Raw genomic sequence first — 19,837 nt, 5'->3', positions numbered from 1 at the left:
TTTGTTTGTTTTTTTGTTGTTGTTTTTTACCTTGCTGTGATTGTAAAGGTCTATTGTGCAACGGTCTCATGATTCCTTAAGTGTGAGACCAAGACAAGGAGAAAACCACAAATAACTATGTAAACATTTTATGGAAACCTTAAGGAGAAGACTCAAGGGTGTTTTGTGCAACTGATTTTATTATGAGGAAACCTAAACTAGGGCCTTAATGAAAATTTTAACTTTATGGGCTCTAGTTTCGCAGGCCGGGCGAGGCGGGAGCGCAGCGCACCTGCGCTTCGCCAACTGGGTGTAGCCAGGCAGATTTTGCAAGTTTGGCACACCGTGCGCCTGGCGCAGCTACTCCTCTTTCCCGCCTCCGTCCCTCCTACCTGTGCAAGTCGGAAAGAGGGAGGAGAGAAGGCGTGGAGTGGGTTTTACACACATCACACCAATCAAATGAGCCCCTCTCCTCGCCCTTAAATGCACCGCGCGAAGGTGTAATGAGAGTTTACTCAATTCGCCATGGCAGAAGAGAGCAGCAGCGTCAGACGGGCAAACTTCTCCCAGGAGGAAACTGATGTTTTGGTCCGGGAGGTCCAAGCTCGCAGTGTCCGAATATAAGGAACGGCGAGCAGACCTCCACGGGCTGATGATGCAAAGGTAGCCTGGGAGGAGGTCACCACAATTGTAAATCAATGTTGCGTTTCTCTCGTGCGCGCGCTCTCTCTTTCTCTCTCGCAGTCTCACTCTGTTTCTTTTCTTTTGACTTTTCTAAGATGACAGATGCTGAATATATACTCCCTATCTGATGCTGTGGCTGGTTGTGGTTGGCTGAGAGGGATGTGAACTCATTAGTTTACAGCTGTGTGTTGGATTTCCATTACGCGTGCCGAACGTGCCAAACGTGCCAAACGGTGCCAATCCTCTTTGATCTGACATCAGATGTGACAGGACAGTCGATATAGAGATACATTTATGTGCTGATTGCAGATAGTTGCATTGAATAGTGTTTTTTGTGGCTATTCATTGCATTGTTAATGTGCCTGATATTCTGGAAACCTGCCTGTGAGGTTTTGGTGACGTGTGCGCACTGTCCGCCGGTCAGCCAAACTTCGGCTTACACTGGCTGCGCTCCGCCTGCGCTGACAGTAGACCTGGTTTCAGTTGGCGAGCTTTTAGCGCACCTTCAGCGAAGCCTTTTGGTATGAAACTGTCACTGCACCAAGCTGGATCTGTCAACACCTTCCCCTGCTGCGCAGCCACACCCATCTCAGCGCACCTCGGTCTGCCAAACTACCAAACTGAGCACGTCTCGGGTTGCGCTGCTCAAAACTAGCTCTGCGCGGGGTTCGCCACCCTGCGCTGCGCCAGGAAACTAAAGCCCAAGGTGTTTTGTTCAACCGGTCTCAGATCTGCAGCATTGGGTGGAACCATTGCAAAAGAGAAGGGTTCTCTGTAGAGCCTCTCATAGGGGTTTTTGGGTGGAACCATTCACAGATGAATCAGGGTATAACCTAACCTTGGACCAAGACGTTCATTGCATGAACGTCTTGAAAACGAACTCCGTTTTTCGTCTGGGGGTTCCCGGTCTAGACCAATTCACGTCTCCATAAACGTTCAAATCAAACATATAATGTACTCACCTCATAGGCACAGATGTTAGGAAGGTGTATGGGGGGTTGTCGTGTGTTTGTATATCCGTTATTGTTCAATAAACATGCATTTTATCTCGGATGTCTTGAAATTTACTTCACCCCTTCTTCGTCCTGCAATGAATGAGGGCACCGGTTTTCTACTGCACCACAGCGTCACTATAGCAGTTGTGAGGTGTATTGCACATTGGTCTTGGTCCAAGGCTAGAGCCTCTTACTGTACATTACATGTTTGATTTGAACGTTTATGGAGACGTGAATCGGTCTAGACCGGGAACCCCCAAACGTTCATGCAATGAATACCAGTGTATGAATTTGTGTGTGAATGGGTGAATGTGACTCGTAGCGTAAAAAGAGTGGGCTTTGAGTGGTCGGATGACTAGAAAGGGGCTATACAAATGCAGGTCCATTTCCCATTACCCTACATGGTTCTAGTTAGCACCTATTTCTAGGGGTGTACTTTATACATCTGCTTCACTACATGTATTTTTTTATTCCACTACATTTATTTCATGTTTTTAGTTACTTTTCAGATTTGGTTATTACAAATACATTTTTACTTAAATACTTAGTATGTTTTGCTTTTATGCATTTTTGCTGAAGTGAAATCTTGAACGTGGGACTTATATTTGCAACAGGGTAATTTTACAGAGCTGTGCTGCTACTTTTACTTGAGTCAAAGATCCGAGTACTTCCTCCACTGCTGGTTGGAGAGGAACAAAATAGAAAAGAGCAGAACAAATAAAAGAGAGTAGATGAAACTCAGACAGTCGAAACAGATCAGAATGAAAACAGAGGAGCAGTCGGTGAATGAAACAAACGCTGGGAGGTGGAGAGGAAAAGATGCAGATGTGGGATGCTTGTTGCTACAGAAACGTGTAAACACTGTCAAAAACATGGTGCCTGCCAGAGGGATGACATCACCACCGGCCCACAGCTGTGACACAGAGAGGGAGACAGACAGAGAGAGTCAGAGAGAAGGAGGGAGAGAGATGTTTACCAGACCAACAGATAAACAACAACACTGTCACAACAACAACAACAACAACAGCTGACGTGAGATCAGATTGTTAACAAAGAATTTCACCTCTGAAAAACGAACAGAACAAAAAGAAAGACAGAAAGAACATCTGGCTGAGAGAAATAATGTTTTATGTTCGAGTAGTTTCATGAACCACGTTTACATCCGACAAATATTTATTTTTCCAGATGACGTCATCAATCTGATCAGTATTGTCTCCACATTTCCTTTTGAACTTTTTACCTTATAAAATAACAGACACACACCAACACATCAGGTAAGTATTTTAGGGCTGCAAGTAATTACTATTTTGTGGTTTATTTTGGGGATAATCAGTTACTGATTTTTGCTATAAATGTTTAGAAATTTGCCGATCAAACATTCTCAGAGCCAAAGTTGACATGTTAAAATGACTTGTTTTATCTTAAAATCCCCAAAATACTCAGTTAACGGTCATACAAAACCAAAACAACTGAAAAGCTGCAACCGGAGAACATTTGGCACTCATGGCTTCATAAATAATTTAAACCATTTCACAGCTTAAAATGATTTTAATTTTATTGTTTGCCGCCTAATCAATTAATTATCTCAGAGTTTTAAATGTTTGTCTTCTTACCTTGTTAAATTCTTCATTTAACCCATAAATATCTCACACACATTTTCTTCCAAAATTCTGCCTGACACATGTGGCATCTTGTAAGCTGTATCATCTGGAAACAATATTCTGTGAGCTGTTCAACAGAACTTGAGTTTGTTCAGGTACCATCAAACCTGGGGGTTGAGTGTACTACTCAAGTACTGTACTTAAAGGGCCAGTGTGTAAAATGGGTTGAAAACTGTGACATCAGTGGTCATATTCTAGACTGCAGGGCTCACTCGCTCACCCCTCCCATCGGGTAAATGATGGTGGCCTCGTAGGGACAAAAAGCCTTGCGCAGACACAAGTTTTTCAGGAGTAGGTCTATCTAGTGACGAGATGAATGTTTATTTAGAAATCTAAACCATGTTACGATATTGTAATGAATCCCTCACGAGCAGGAGACCAGAGAAGCGTTCGGGAAAAAGGCCAGTTTATTTGAGCACTCCAAAAACTCTCCGGTAACACTCCAGGGGATAGAGACTCTGTCCCAAACTCTGACTCTTCCAGTGTAACAGACACACTTCATACACACATAGGCTACTCGTTTACCATACTGAGTGGGGACCCCCTCCCCTCTCTGCTCCACCGATCTCCAGCCCGCACACTGACTGACAGCGTAGCCAGTAAACAGAGCTCAGCTGTTTATTTAGCCGAGCATTATCTCCGGACTATAGTAGCTGCAATGGACGACTTTGAACGCGATTTTGAAGAGTTTCTTGTAGCGGACACAGACCCAGAGCCATACCTGTTTGAGCCGGAGCATACAGATGAGGAACTCCATGTGTTTGATGCTGAGCGGGCGAGAAGAGAGGCTGAATGCACAGAATGGGATTCAGTGCTACTGCTACCATCGTTGGGGAGATATATCATCAGGAGGAAAAGCGCTGCAGAGAGTACATCACAAGGAGTGAAGTTGCGTCTTCTTTTCCTCGCAGATGACGGTTCGGGTTCATTCTCTGCTGTTGTGTGGTAAGTGTGGTCCATTCGCAAACTTTATAACTAAAAAAGCTTTCACTACTCTCTATCGAGGAACTACTAACACTCTCTGCTGTTTCCTCCTCCTTCTTCCTTCCTTCTGCTGTCTTCGTAGGTTTATTTATACATGCGAAACGCGTTCTCTGGCTGGCTGGATTGTCGGCGGCGCAAGATGGCGACCCCTCTAAAGCAAGGCCCTTGATATATATATATATATATATATATAAGCATAATTATAAAGCTACGAAAACCAAACAAATTTTATTTTATAGCGATTATACACTTGTATAAACATATTAATGAGTAGAATATTCAGATTCAGATTGACAATAAACCATGCCAAATATTACACACTGGCCCTTTACGTACAAATTTGAGGTACTTGTACTTTTGCAACCCATTCAACAGAATAAGTGTTGGCAATACAACGTCTCGATGAAAAAACAAACAGCAGCTTTTTGTGGCACTGACCCAGCAAGAAACACAGCGACATCTCGAAGAAAACAACTGCTTTTCTTGGTACTATTCTGGGATTAAACGCAGCGATGATAAAAATGAACCACTTTTGTTGGTCTCTAACAGTGGTCTACAGCTTGGCAGGAAATGGAGTGATGTCACATTTGAATAACTGCAACATTATAGCACTCTCCTGGCAGGAAACACAGCAGTGTCACAGTAAAAACAACCACTTTTTGTGGCACTGACTTGGCAGGAAATGCAGCAATGACAAAAAAAATAAATAAATAAAATACTTTTCAAGACGCTATCCTGGCAGGAAACGTAGCAATGTCACAGTACGAACAACCACTTTTTGTGACACTGACCTGGCAGGAGACACAGCGATGTTTCAATAAAAAAACAAACAGCCGCTTTTCCTGGCAATATCCCAGCAAGAAACACAGCGATGTCTCGGGGAAAAAAACCAAACTGCTTTTCATGGTACTATTCCAGCATGAAAGGCAGAGATGACTCACTAAAAATCAACCACTTTTGTTGTTGTTTTGTGTTTTGTTGTTATTGTAGCTATTATCATTACTGTCTGCCCTGCATCTCTCTCTGGCTCAACAACTACTATTGGTGGCACTGATCCAGCAGAAAATACAGCAATGTCTTGATAAAGACCAACCGCGTTGCTTTTCTGTAAGGAAACGCAGAAATGCCTCAATGGAAAACCAAATGCTTTTCTTGGCACTATTCCAGCATGAAACACAGCGATGACTCACTAAAAATCAACTGCTTTAGTTGTTTGTCACTCTTTAACAGTGGTTTGTAGCTTGGCATTTAGGTGTCACACCGTTCACCACCTCTCAACCTCCTTTTGACACAGTCGACTCATACACTACGTCACTTTACAAAATTTGATGTGATGCAGATAAAACGTGCAAATGTGACATATCTGTGGTTTAGAGAAACTTTAGTGGACCATGAGGAGTGTGTTGGATTAGAATTGTAGACAGCATATTAATGCATGAGAAATAATTATCTAGATATAATAGTATAACAGTCAAAAGCCCTTTTTAGATAGGAATTGTGCAAATTTGCAGGAAAGCCCAATCAGTCTTTTTTCAGCATTGGCAGTATAAAAACAAAATCGGGGAGGGCGGAAAACTGCCGCCTACCTACTTTTGTTAACACAGAATGTGCCTTTTTCGGCGCAATGGGGGCGTGAGCAAGTAACAAAAAACATGTAGCTCAGCGTGTGACGTAAACAGTGACATGGGAGGAAAGCCACGGCTAGTCAGGCGGCAGTAGTCAGGCGGCTCTTGTAAATCTGCCCGTTCTTCACCGTCCCCGTCATCTGACGCTTAATGGCCTCTTTGTTTGCGAGGGCAAGAAGGGTGCGCTATTCCTTGTCTCCCCAGTTACTCATCTTTACAGTGTCTGTCAGGTTTGCTTTTCCCTCTTGCCACTAGTAGGCCTACTAGCTGCTCATTCCTGCTGTCAGCTGTTTATCCACCGCCAGTGGCTCGTATGTACGGCGTCATCAACAGCTCCACAAGTATTCAACAGCCCCTCTCGTTGCGGAAGGCCGCCTCAGTCTGTTTAAACTTAAAGGGTTCCGCCAATATCTCTACCCTCTGAGGCCGAAAATTGAGCGCCTTGGATCAACTCGCCTTTCCGCCTCTGTGTGAATAAACACTCGCAGCTGGCCGGCAAATCAGCCCAACATTCGCGGAAAATCTGGCAGTGTAAAAGGGGCTAAAGGGTACATTTTCCTGATTATACTTACAGTATTCAATGCATAATTTCCTTAATGACTGAATTTGCACTTTTATTTTTAAGTCTCATGTCTCCACTTAATGACGTTCAATTCATTCATATGGACGTGGATTAAAAAGGTCCACTGCTGGATGACCAGTTCAGTGGCGGTAAGTGGTGACTTTATGTGAGCAGGAAATGATGACTCAGCCCTCAGTGTTGCCCAGCAGTGGTCATGTGATTGGTTATCTGAAATAAAGTGCAGTTATTTTGGAGTCCATGAATCATCTTTACAGAATAAATCATTTTAGTTCAAGGAGGTCATTCATTCAGGTTTTATTTAACTTTTCATGAATCTCACACAGATGCATTCAGGAACTGAAAACTGAAGGAGACACGTCTTTATTCTTAAAAAGATACTGAACCCACAATATTACCTGTGGTGTTGGTCTTTCACTGTGGTGCACACTGAAAAATCTCATATGTTACTGGATGGATTGACAGGAATTTTTGCGCAGATATTCATGTTCCCAATGGCAGTGTAGTGACATTAGCATTTATCTCAAAGAACAGCCTTCAAGAGTCTAATCGTATACTCTGAATGATTTCAATGACATCATTATTTTTGCTCTTTGAACAGTAATGCATGAGTAATCCAATAACAACAGATCAAATAAGCACTCCTATTTTAAACTATTTTGATGCTCTCCTTCCGTACTTTTACTTAAGTATAACTAGAAGCACTGGACTTTTACAGTAGTGTAGCAGTAAGATATTTTTACTTTTATTTAAGGCAAATTATCTGAATTCTTTTTCCACCATCCATCCACTGATTTAAGAGGAGATGAGATGAGACAAGACAAGACGAGATAAATCGGTACAGGGAAAATTTAAATTCACAGGGCAAAACTGAACACTCAACTCTTGAGAGGGTCTTTTAGTCCAACCAAACGCTGAACAACACTTTTTTTAGGCAATCAAAGTAATCAAAATAACTTTCCTCAAATAGCAGCATACCTATACCTATATACCTATACTATACTGAAGACATGTACAGCCTCAGCCACATTTCTTCGGCACCTAAATGACAGGAGACCAGGCCAGAGGTTGCGCTAGACTTTTTCGTTTAAATGATAATAAAGATATTCAAAGACATTTAGTTTTCATTTGTTCATTTTTAATAAATCCAACTAGCAAGTTATAAAGTGTGCATTCAATTCAATTCAATTTCAATTTTATTTATAAAGCCCAATATCACAAATCACAATTTGCTTCACAGGGCTTTACAGCATACGACATCCCTCTGTCCTTAAGACCCTCACAGCGGATAAGGAAAAACTCCCCAAAAAAAACCCTTTAACGGGGAAAAAAATGGTAGAAACCTCAGGAAGAGCAACTGAGGAGGGATCCCTCTTCCAGGACGGACAGACGTGCAATAGATGTCGTACAGAACAGATCAGCATAATAAATTAACAGTAATCCATATGACACAGAGAGAGAGAGAGAGAGAGAGAGAGAGAGAGAGAGAGAGATGCAGGTAATGACAGTAGCTTACAACAACATTAATGAAAGTAATAATATTATAGTTATAGTTCTGGCTACTGTGGTACAATATGTTGAAAGTCTAAATTAATATCTGGCAGTATACATCTGTGACAATCATATGTGTATAATAACAGAAGAAGTATGACTAATGACTAATGATGGCAGCAGCAGCAGGAGGCATCTGGCGGGACCACGGCAGCAGCACAACCACACGTCACGCTGTCCAGGCACCGCTGCGATATGAGTTAATCTGAGAGACAGTGGAGCACAAAGGCTCCGGAGAAGAAGCCGAGTTAGTGACATCCAGAATGGCCGGGTTAGCTAGATGCAGTAATAGGATACGAGAGAGAGAGAGAAGGAGAGAAGGGGCCCGGTGTATTATAGAGGGGTCCTCTGGCAGACTAGGCCTAAGTCAGCCTAACTAAGGGCTGGTACAGGGCAAGCCTGAGCCAGCCCTAACTATAAGCTTTATCAAAGAGGAAAGTCTTAAGTCTAGTCTTAAATGTGGAGACGGTGTCTGCCTCCCAGACCGTAACAGGAAGATGGTTCCACAGGAGAGGAGCCTGATAGCTAAAGGCTCTGGCTCCTGATCTACTTTTGGAGACAATTAATACATTAATAAGGACATGAACGAAAAGATGAACAGACATCCACACACCCGTGCCATTAGGCTTCGCCCTGGCCTGGACACACCGGACGGCACTAACGTGTCCGGTGTGTCCAGGGCGTTATGTAGTTATGCCTGTAGGCTCGGTGACACAAAATTAAAATTGTAATGAAGTGATTAGGGTAGTGAAAAATGTGTTTGATTATGCACTGTTGTGTTATTTTAAATTATAAACACGGTATTTTCTCCTCATGTTCCTCAGTGCGTGCTGTTGTTATTTTATTTTGAAAATTGGCCGGATTCTCTCGTCTTTTTGTGTCCAACTTCCTGTTTGGTACGATCCGCTCGATCCAGCTTGACAGAAGCGCTCGCGGCTCCCGTGAAAAATAGACCAGACGCCGAACTGCTGCCTCTACTCCGTGGGCGCTCCACTCTGCTCAGTGGCCTGTGTGGACAGGCAGATAGGTTAACATGGGCGCCGACTGAAAACTGCCTCCGCTACTGTGCGCCGTGCTTTGGTTCCACGTCCGGTGTGTCCAGGGCGTTATGTCAACAACGCTACATGAAGCAGATGAATGACTTTTTCTCTGCAGTGTGAAAACAGCAGCCACTTAAACCACTGACTGTGCACTCCGCTGCGAAGTGGGCAGGGGTGGTAATTGCAACCGGTCAAATGACCAACGGCCTTCAGATTTTCCGGTCATTGTTGTTAAAAAACGGACAATGACCGAGAATATCCGGTTAACACGAACCCTGAACCAGGCCCACCACCAGTACAAAACAAACCGACCAACGCTAGATACTTAAACCCTGCAACAATGCAATAGTTTAGTGGATAAATATGAGGATGAACATAGAAATAATACACTTCATCATTCATCATACCCAACGAGATGATTCACCTTATTAGTAACAAGATGTAACCCTTACCCTACTCCTAACTCCAGCCTCCTCTCTTTTATTACTATTTTAATTTAATGATCTATGTATACTGTATTTATTCATATTTATTATTATCTTTTAATATATTTTTTACCTTTTTCTTGTAAAAAGATATACTTTCTTAGTTATATATTTTTAAAATCCTTTTAATGCTGCCTGATTTTAATCAAAGTACTGAGAGTTTGTTAACCATGTGGTAATATAACTGATCCTTCCTCTGCCCCTACTGAGCAAGAGGACCAAAATCACTTTAATGGATTTTATAACCTGCATGGAACATTTATTCACGTGGTTCTTGTGTGCCTGTACTCTTTGCAGCATTCATTACAGTGCTGCGTTTTAAGGGGCTGATCCTGGACTGATGTGTAGATATTGTGGGCAAGTTATGCAGCTGCACGAGTCATAGCTTTACCAAGGCTATTCAAGAGAAGGCTGAGACACGGGGTCAAACATGGGGGGATTGCACATGCGCAGTAAAATCTGGTCTGTACTTCCTCAAAGGCTCAGTAGATGGCGTGAGACCGCGGAATAAGGGGGACGTTTGTTTCATGGTCAATTTTTATTTTTGGTTGCATTTGGGAATTTATGAATGATTTGTTTTTGCAATAGAATTTAACTATTATGGCAAAACTGTGCTCTGGCTTAACAGCAAAATATATTGTGATAATATCTAGTGTTACCAATGACAACAGCCCTAGTTCTTTACCAGAGGCATTAGTTAAGGTTAGCTACTTTATTAAGGTAGAAAAACAAATTAAAATGATATTGAAAAAAGAGCTTATTGACACATTTTGACATATTCCAGTATTCAAATATTCTCAGTTTCATTATTGTCTTGATGTCAAACACAGGAACAATTGCAGGACAAAAATGATTTATTTTGCGGTTTCACCCACAAACAGTCACCACACAAATAACAAATGAACCAAAAGTCTGAGGAAGAGCTTTGTGCTGGAAACATCACACAGCAAAACAAGAGGTATTTGATCTGGCTCCATGTTGTTGGTTCTGGGATATGTGCATGCATGTCATTTTCACAGCTTATTATTGGACTGTCACTGGTGGCCTGCGTTGTGGGTGAGAATGACAGAGATGCAATTCTGACAACTTGAGGCAGCCGCCGTCCAAAAGTCCAAGCAGACCACACCAAGCGCACTCCTTCATCGCCTGAGCAGATCCTGCGCTTTTTATCTAGCGCCCCTGCTGTCACCCTCCAGCATCGCGGCTCAAGTTACACTGCGCATGTGCAATCCCCCCATGTTTGACCCCGTGTCTCAGCCTTCTCTTGAATAGCCTTGAGCTTTACCTACTCATGTGAATCTGGGGTCACGCCATGGTAACGTTACCTAACCAACTTTGTCGCTTTGTCAACTTATCAAAGGATAGCACCCATCTGTCACTCAAAGAGGTCTCAAGTGGCCATTAGAGGAACTGCAGTTTTTGGCACTTCCACATTAGCTTCATTTTTCAGCCACTGTTGTTGCCACTTGAATACAAATGAAGTACCAAAAAATAGTATAGTATGGACATAATATGGTATGCCTAATACAGTTTAGTATAGTTTAATATAAATAAAGTATAATATTTAACAGAATATGTTAATAAATTGACATGTTTATACAGCCTATATTTATTTTAACACTGTGGTTGGTTTTATATCTGCGTTCACACATGATCAAAATGTTCAAATAAATGGAACCAAACAGAGAAAAACCTTTAGAGATTTATTTTGCAGCAGGAGAACAATCATAAACATGCAGAGTGAAAGTCACGCAGTGGCCCAGTTAGACCTCCTCGTGTCCAGACAGAATCACAATCCCTGAATGTCCCGCGGAGACGCCACAGAGCCTTGACTTGTTTTAAAGTGTATCATGAATTCATTGGAGTCTCAGTTTTAATGATGTCACCCTCATTCATATGGAAATGGATGAAAGCGTTTTTTTGACACAAGGACGCTGATCCAGGACGACCTCCATCACCAGGCAGCCAACAAAGCAATCAGCATGGCAACCAGCTGTGGTCCATTTACTTTACAACACGGTATCCATTCATTAGAAACGCCAGCCCAGTGCTCCCAGTTGAGTAACTGGTGAGTAAGCCTTTTAATTCATGGGAAGTTTCAGGCTTTCCAACAGATAAATTGAATAATAAGAGCTTTGTGCAGCGTGAAATGATGCTGACTGAAATTATGGGATTGAGAAAACCTAAGAACACAGAGTCACGACAGAGTTTGTAATGACATGGCCATAATCAGAGATACAAGAACTATTTTGTTTCCCAATCAGATAATAGAAAAAAACATGGTTTTAATAGCATTTTTGTTTATTGTGATGTTATTTATTGAAGTATTTTCAAATGTTTCATATCCCTTAAAAGGATATTTCACCGATTTTCACCCAGCTTTGTATCAAAACAATGTGGGCAGTATAGATGAAATGTGTTAAACTTTCCTCCATCTAACCAGTGTCTAGATATCCCTCCTCCCCCCACAGTGAAACTGGATGACATATTTTACATCATTTGGCGGAGCTTCACTGGCCCTTGGGGCTGTTGCTCAAACTACAGGCTGTTCTGGCGCATTTTCACATTGCCCGCCACCTATGCCGCAAGCACTGTGGATATAAAGAGTATAGAAGCAGATTATCTCAAACTCTGAATAAAATTCGATCAAACATGCTGTGTTTAGCTATTATAGTGAGAGTTTGGAAACAGGAAGTGAGCGCCATACTCTTCCCTGCAGACAAGTGAAGACAAAGACCAAAAACACAGAGGCAGCCACCCACAGTTTCTGAGAGTGAATCCTTTTTCCATTGTACAGTAGCACCCAGATCATTTACTCAGCCCTTTCTTTCTGTGCTCTCTCTCTCTCTCTCTCTCTCTCTCTCTCTCTGTGTTTATCAAACCACAAATGAGACAAGAATTAGCTGCTAGCCACCTCTCTCCACCTCTACTACAACTTCAACTACTACTTCAACGGGTGCAGGGTGGAACTAGTGCTTGAAACTGACCAGTGCAAACTCCCCAGTGATTGGTGTCACAGTGGGCTGGTGGCTAGTGGCAGGGTCGGGTCTAACCTTTGCAACAGCAGCAACAGAAAGTTTGCTCTGGTGGGGAGGTGGGGCTGTCTGGCCACATGGAGCTGGGCTTTGCATTGGCTGGATTCAGGTTGCTGCGGCCACTGACTGGGGATTCATCTTCAGAGCTGCTGCCCGCCCGTAGCGGTGGGGAGTGAGGCAGAGGACTCACAATAATTAATTTAGCTAGATAAATGTGAACTTAAAACTGCAGCTGTTTGCCCTTAGCTCCAGTTAGCAGAAGGCTATACTATTAATGTTTTCTCTCCATCTATGAAACTCTTCACCGATATTGTTACATATTTTGTTTCATTAATTGTCAGACTCCCCTTTAGACTCTCTTTTTGATAAATAGGCAAAGTAGGCAGTTGCCAATGCTGGAATAACATCTTTCTCTGCAGAATTCTCTGCCTTTGAATCAGACTTTCACCATCTGAAGGGTCATGCCCACATATCTGCATTTGAAGAACAGCCAATAGGAACGCCCTCTCTGAAATTACCTGTGATTGGTCAAAGTCTCCTGTCAAAGATTTTCTAAAGCCTGAAAGCAGCCAAGAGGAGGTGCAGAAGTCTCATTTCAGTCCACTTGAATGACAATATGCCCAACGTTTATAACGGGATATTTGCCATAACAAAACTGCCTACCTCAGCTTTAACGTGGCTAATAGTGTTCATTGTCAATGTACTTTGCATGCTCCTTTGTATTGTTTCCTCACATTGTGCTGCTGTCTGAGGAGCCCCTTTATCACAGCACAGTACATCATCTTGTAGATTTCCGAACTTTTATTTTTAGAAAATGGGATTTTAAATTCCCCTTCTGGGTGCAGCAATCACTGAATTTATAATGTCAACATTCAATCACATAAAAACAAACAAATAAAGAAAAAACATTGATTGCAGTACAAGAAACAAAAGGAGGAGTTTAAGGACTTTCCCTCAGGATTGTTTCTGTTCTGCTTCGGTACACTCAGATTTTGGAAACTCAAGAATGTCAAAACACATCAGAGTGAGTGTCTCTGCCACACACACAAACACACACACACACACACACACACACACACACAGGTGCCCTGCAGACAGCACAGTGTTTCCACTCACTCTCTCTTCATGAACCTTAATGATGATGATGATAACATTGTGATTTTTGTCGTTATTACTATGAATGGAATTAATTATCAGTGAGGGAGGAAACGAGAGAAGACACAGCCTCTGCTGGTCCTCCACTGTGCAGCACTTCAATAACAGTTTCATTGTTCAAACTGGGTCATTGTCATGTGCTGATGGATCAGATGTGACGCTGTGTTCAACTCAGAAAGACTCAGGAAATCCTGAGAGGTGAATAAATTAAAGGTTACAAGGAAGACATGACTAAAACTAATAACAAAAAGATTAATTTATAGTTTAATCCATATATTTGGTTTAATCCGTAAGATTTAACTTAATTTAATAAACTTGTCTGCTCAGAGAGAAATTATTTCAACTACTTTATATATAATCAATTCACAAATATAATTTATGTAAATAACTATTGTTTATTTTTGGACTAATTGTGTTATATTTTTAAAGACTTGCAGTATCAACAAATTATACAGGTTTGCAGATACTGTTTGGGGGGAAAACTACCCAGTACTGTAGTCACTGCAGTATTTTCTTAATTTATTTTTTATATAAAGATATAGACTATACACTGTGCATGGCTTATGTCTTTATCTAAAATATAAATAAATAAATTAGGTATTAAACAAATGCAGTTGACAGTTTAAACAGTTTTAAATATTTATTTAATTAAGTAACTTTACTGCATTCTTCACATTTCTGGGTTTTGTGTTTATTTATTTTATGCTGTTTTGGAAATCTTTAATTTTTTAAAAAAATTATTTTAATTCATTCATTTATTCATTCATTCATTCATTTTTCTTATTCTTTATTCTCATTCTTTTTCCTTTATTGGACAAGACAGGTCCAGGCTAATTTTCATCTGCAGTACCTGGCAGGTTGATGGTATATTTGTAGGCCTATATAAGAAAAAGATATTAAAATAACATACGAAAGCACAGAAACACGAGCACAGATAAAAGCAGATTGATGGCATGTCCATAGAGGTGCACATGAGCAAAGAGCGAGCATATAACTATAGACAAAAGCACATATCAAGGCACATAGGCAAAAACAGCAAGACATAAGCACTATCAATGATACAATGACATAACCATGTAACCAAAGACATTAAGAACGTACTATACAAAAGTACAACATAGATCAAACAAACACACAGAGGCACAAAGCAAAGCACATAACCAAGCATACAGCACACAAGCACAATTAGCAAGACAGTGACATTACCATAAAACCAAAGCACATTAAGGAAAACGTATTATACAAAAGCACATAAGCCCCAACATGCAGTAAGAAAATTAGGTAATGACCATTAATTCAGATCATGACAATATGTTTGATTGTCCAGTAACCACTGTTTTATTGATTTGAAGAATGAATTGAGATGATTCTATGGGTACTTGTCTTTGTTTCCTTTGCTACTAATGTTTATTGCTCATTATTGTTACGGTGTACTGAATAGTCAAATCAAAATCAAATCAAATCAACTTTATTTATATGGCACTTTTCATACAACAGTAACACAAAGTGCCTCACAGAGGTTAAAAACAACAAAGATCCAAACAGAAAACAAAAAGAAAAGAGAAAACCCAACCCTCCCACCCAACAAAAAGCTATTTAGCTCATAAAATTGAGTTAGTAGCTAGGTAAGAATGATCTAAAACATCTAAAACAGAGACATAAAATGCATCAAAACTAAAACCTATAGGCTAACTAAAATAACAAAAGATAAAGGTTAAATGCGATAAGAACGTAAAAAGAGGAAGGGTAAGAATATAAAAAATAAATAAAAAATAGATAATAGATGGATAAATCGGTTATAAGAGTAATTTAAAATAGATAAATAAAGAGATCAGTTAAAAGCCTGATTAAAAAGATGAGTCTTGAGCCTCTTTTTAAAAACATCAACAGTCTCTGCAGCTCTGAGGTTCTCCGGCAGGCTGTTCCACAATCGGGGGCCATAATAATTAAATGCCGCCTCCCCGTGTGTTTTAGTCCTAACTTGTGGTATGGTTAAAAGGCTGGTGCCGGAGGACCTCAGGGTCCGCGAGGGTTGATATGGTAAAAGCAGGTCAGATAAATAAGAAGGCCCAAGACCGTTAAGACATTTAAAAACTAATAAAAGAACCTTAAAATCGATCCTGAAGTGTACGGGGAGCCAATGCAGCAATTTTAAAACTGGTGTGATGTGCTCCTGCTCTCTGGTCCTCGTCAGCACTCGTGCAGCTGAATTCTGTAATAATTGTAGATTTGAGATACTCTTTTTGGGAAGACCACAGAGCAGGGCATTACAATAATCTAACCTACAGGAGATAAAAGCATGCATCAGCACCTCCGTCAGTAATATACAATACAGTATGCAGGTCTGCTATCTACAACCTCAAATTTACTTAATATTTCAGTCTGTTTGAGCCATTAAAGGATTAATTCCAGATACTTTAAAGACTTAAGGCTTACTGTTGGCCCAATTATGCCACTGCTTGAAGGCTGAGATGAGGTTGATGCCAGGCTCAGGAACCCCATGGTCAGTGATTGTGGTGGTGCCTCTGGTCATTGCGGTCTTGGTGCCCTAGCTGAAGTCATCAGCGGACGTAATGCCTGATGTTTGTATTTGGCTTGTTCTGCCTCTCTTTGTTTTATTGATAATGTGTGATCTGAAATTGTTTTTTTATGTTGTGAAGAGAAAGATAAGTGATCACTTTGTGGAAGCTAATGAGGATCCAAATAAGGAATATTCCATCCCTGATGTTTTTGCAGTGGTGGTCTCATTAAGCTGCTGTACACTATCACATCTCAGTCAGTGTCTTGCAAAGTCTGCATGTATGGAAATATGAAGGAAACTTGCCAGAGTGGCCAAGAGGTTGGACAGATCCATCAGTATATCAGTGTTTTGCTGGTGGACCTTAAAAAGTGATTCATGCTGATTTTTTATTAACTCTCACTGTCATCATTCTGCCCAAACAGAAGGAGAGTGACCAGCAGATCAATGTGCAGGTGGAGGGCAGCCTGACCACCTTCACCCAGACGGGCCTAGCAGCTGGTCAGGATTACACCGCCAGCATCATCGGAGAGATCGACGGCAGGAAAGGAGCCGAGAGCTCCACTGAATTCATGACCCGTGAGCTCCTTTTTTTTATTTATACTTACTTACTTAAATTAAACAATTAGTTTCAGGGTCAACAATGTGTACTAGCAGCCCAGTCACCAGAGGAAAATGTTGGCATTGTACATTTCTGCAAACCACAAATACAATACATTTGTACATATATATATTATCATATAATATAATATATGAACAGACTTTGTCATCTGGAGCCGTAGGGGATCATACCTAGGCAAGACACCCGCCAACCTGCAGACCATGTTCAAGACCAACAAATAACAAAACGGGTTGTTCTTTAGCGAGTCATTGCTGTGTTTCCAGTGTTTTTAACTGACCCATGGCTTTTTTGTTACATAAAGCAGTTGTTTTTTACTAAGACACCACCGCATTTCCTGCTATGATGATGCTGCAAAAAGTGGTTCTTTTTTACTGAGACATCGCTGCCTTCCCTACCAGGATAGTGCCACCAAAAGTGATCGTTTTTTAACAAGACTTCCCTGCATTTCTGGCCAAGATAGTGACACAAACATGGTTGTTATTTACCGAGACATTGCTGCTTTTCCTACCAGGATAGTGCAATGAAAAGCAGTAATCAGCCAAGATATTGCTGTGTTTCCAGCCAGCATAGTGACTCAAAAGCGATTGGTTTTACAGTGATATCACTGCTTTTCCTGCTGAGATAGTAGCACAAAAGGCAGGTATTTTAAGCCAAAAGATGATCTTTTCCCTAACCATAACCAAGTGTTTTTGTCCGTAAGCCTAACCACACATTAAAAACTGGGTTGTTGAAGTTTCAATGTATCTGCAATAACGTAAATGTAACGTATCCGTGGTTGGCAGAAACATACCATAGCACTGTTTCTGTCAAATGGGCTGGTATTAGACGAGAGAACAGACACACATGGTTCTGTGTCTCTCTTCTTGGGCAAAAAAGTAAAAAGCAGAAAATATTTTTTTAACACCTGGTTGTTTATTTCCTTATTAAATATAATTTGTTATCTTGTGGTCAGTCAGTGTCATAATATCTTGAACATTTCCTAAAATGTTTCTTTATTGTCTGGTTTACAGTAATAACGTATCTCGGTGTCACACTGCTACAGTAGTGAAGTAGTGTTTCATGTCTTGTAATGATCTAAAAAGCTGTTTCAGGGATTTTTCTACATTTCTGGGGAATCTGAAATCAACATTTTAAAAGAAGGCTATTGATAAGCAGTACAAAATATATGGTACACCTTCATTACAAGAATATTGGTATCCATATCTGCATTATGAAAAGCCCCATTCATCAAATATGGCAAATGCAGAAACCATGAATATATTACAGTTGACAGTAATGCTTACAAATGTAAAATGTCCCAACATATGTGCAGTTTACTGGTTAGAAAACGGAGCTTCTGACCAATGTATTGGCAGATGTGAGCAGCTTAAATCGCTCAACTGGCAAAGAGAATTTAAACATTTCCCTCTCACTGCCCTTCCTGTGAACGATGTAATCTGTGGCAGCTGCTGCAGGAAGGCTGTGAACAGGAAGGCTGAGGTTTGAAGAAGTCTAACTGTGACTTCAGAAAAGGAAAGACAAGGGAAATGTGCTGAGGTAAGTCTGCAGGGTAAATTAAATGTGGATGCTTGGGTACCTGCTCACACAGCTACATGTTACCTGGCAGAATAGAGGTTGTAAAACTGGAAATTTTGTCTTTTCCCTTCTTCTTTCTCAGTCATCTCCGGTCCCACTAACCTCAGAGCCGTCAAGACAACTTCCACATCTGCAGTGGTCCAGTGGGAGCAGTCACAGGGTGAGATTCACAAGTACCGTTTGACCGTAACGCCCAATGACAGAGCAGGAAAGAGTCAAGAAATGATCATCCCAGCTGGCCAAGACTCCGCCCACATCCAGCAGCTGGAAGCGGGGCGTTTGTATGACATCATACTGGTAGCGGAGAAGGGCACGAGTCAGAGTAAACCAGCAACCACCCAGGTTACTCCAGGTGAGTAGGAACAAAGTTTATCTGAACTGTTGACGTCAATGACATCTTATTTTATCTCATCACATGTCACAGTGGTGTTCAAGATGACAAACAGTGATGGCCCCGATTAAAGACAATTCTGATTATAAGTTGAACTCCTCTTTTCAGACAGTTGTTTTTAAAGTTTCCCTTATTACTCCCAAGATATGACAGTCCTGATCCCTGAAACCTTTTACTAAATAAAGAACCAAATATGGATTAATGTGCCACTGAAAATAGTCCCCAACAAATGCACTATTCCCTCCTGTTTTAGGAAATTGCTTTTACTACTTTTTTAAAAAATGAATTTGTAAAATTGTGAGATAGTTTTAATAGGCTGTGATTTCAGCTCATATGAGTTTGGAGCTAAGAGCCACAAGCAGAAAGTCCAAAAGTGTTGAGAGATGAATTAATGAGTTTTGTGTCTTTTTAATGTGATTTGAGTAAGGAAAAATATGGAATAAAACCCAACCTACTCTTTATTAAGTTTTAAGTTTGGTCCCGCTCCAGACACATTTTAAAGTAATACTAATGTCTAACATGGTTTTCACACATAATAGTTAAAAAAAACACTTAAAGGGGCTGGAAGCAGATCTGATCTTTCTTCCTCATTGAGAAATTCATTAGCTGTAAGTTTTTAATTTCACTTTCTCCAGTGCTGTTAATGTAAAAGAGCAGTGCGCATCAAGATAACTAGCATTAAAGGAAACATATGAGAGATTCAGTCATACATGTTTGAGCTTCAGTCAGACCCATATTCAGATGTCCAAAATCAACAACTAGCAGACGTAAAAGAACTGTAGGTGTACTTAGCATCTTTTATGTTGCTGGCAGAGGCTGACGCCACATTAGTGGTTGTGAAACATGATATCTGGTACAATGGGGTATTTTATAGATAATGGAAGGAAGCTCCAGGATCATCCAAAAATGGCACTATCTGCTATGTTTGCTGTCATTATGCTAAAGCTAACTCTGCTC

The 19,837-nt window shown here is 40.9% G+C and overlaps 1 protein-coding gene across 2 annotated transcripts in view; it reads left to right on the top strand.

Moving 5' to 3' along the window:
- The window catches only part of LOC125904187 (tenascin), a 103,636-nt gene that overhangs the window by 54,813 nt on the left and 28,986 nt on the right, over positions 1–19,837 (top strand). For both annotated transcript variants that reach the window (XM_049601433.1, XM_049601431.1), the window contains exons 7-8: positions 16,718–16,871; positions 18,572–18,841. In XM_049601433.1, the coding sequence (XP_049457390.1) occupies positions 16,718–16,871; positions 18,572–18,841 (424 nt within the window). The remainder of the gene's footprint in view (positions 1–16,717; positions 16,872–18,571; positions 18,842–19,837) is intronic.

The sequence above is a fragment of the Epinephelus fuscoguttatus genome, linkage group LG17 (genome assembly GCF_011397635.1).
Source record: "Epinephelus fuscoguttatus linkage group LG17, E.fuscoguttatus.final_Chr_v1".
Lineage (NCBI taxonomy): Eukaryota > Metazoa > Chordata > Actinopteri > Perciformes > Serranidae > Epinephelus > Epinephelus fuscoguttatus.
The sequence above is the reverse complement of the archived record's forward strand: the minus strand, read 5'-3'. Positions and strand labels throughout refer to the sequence as shown.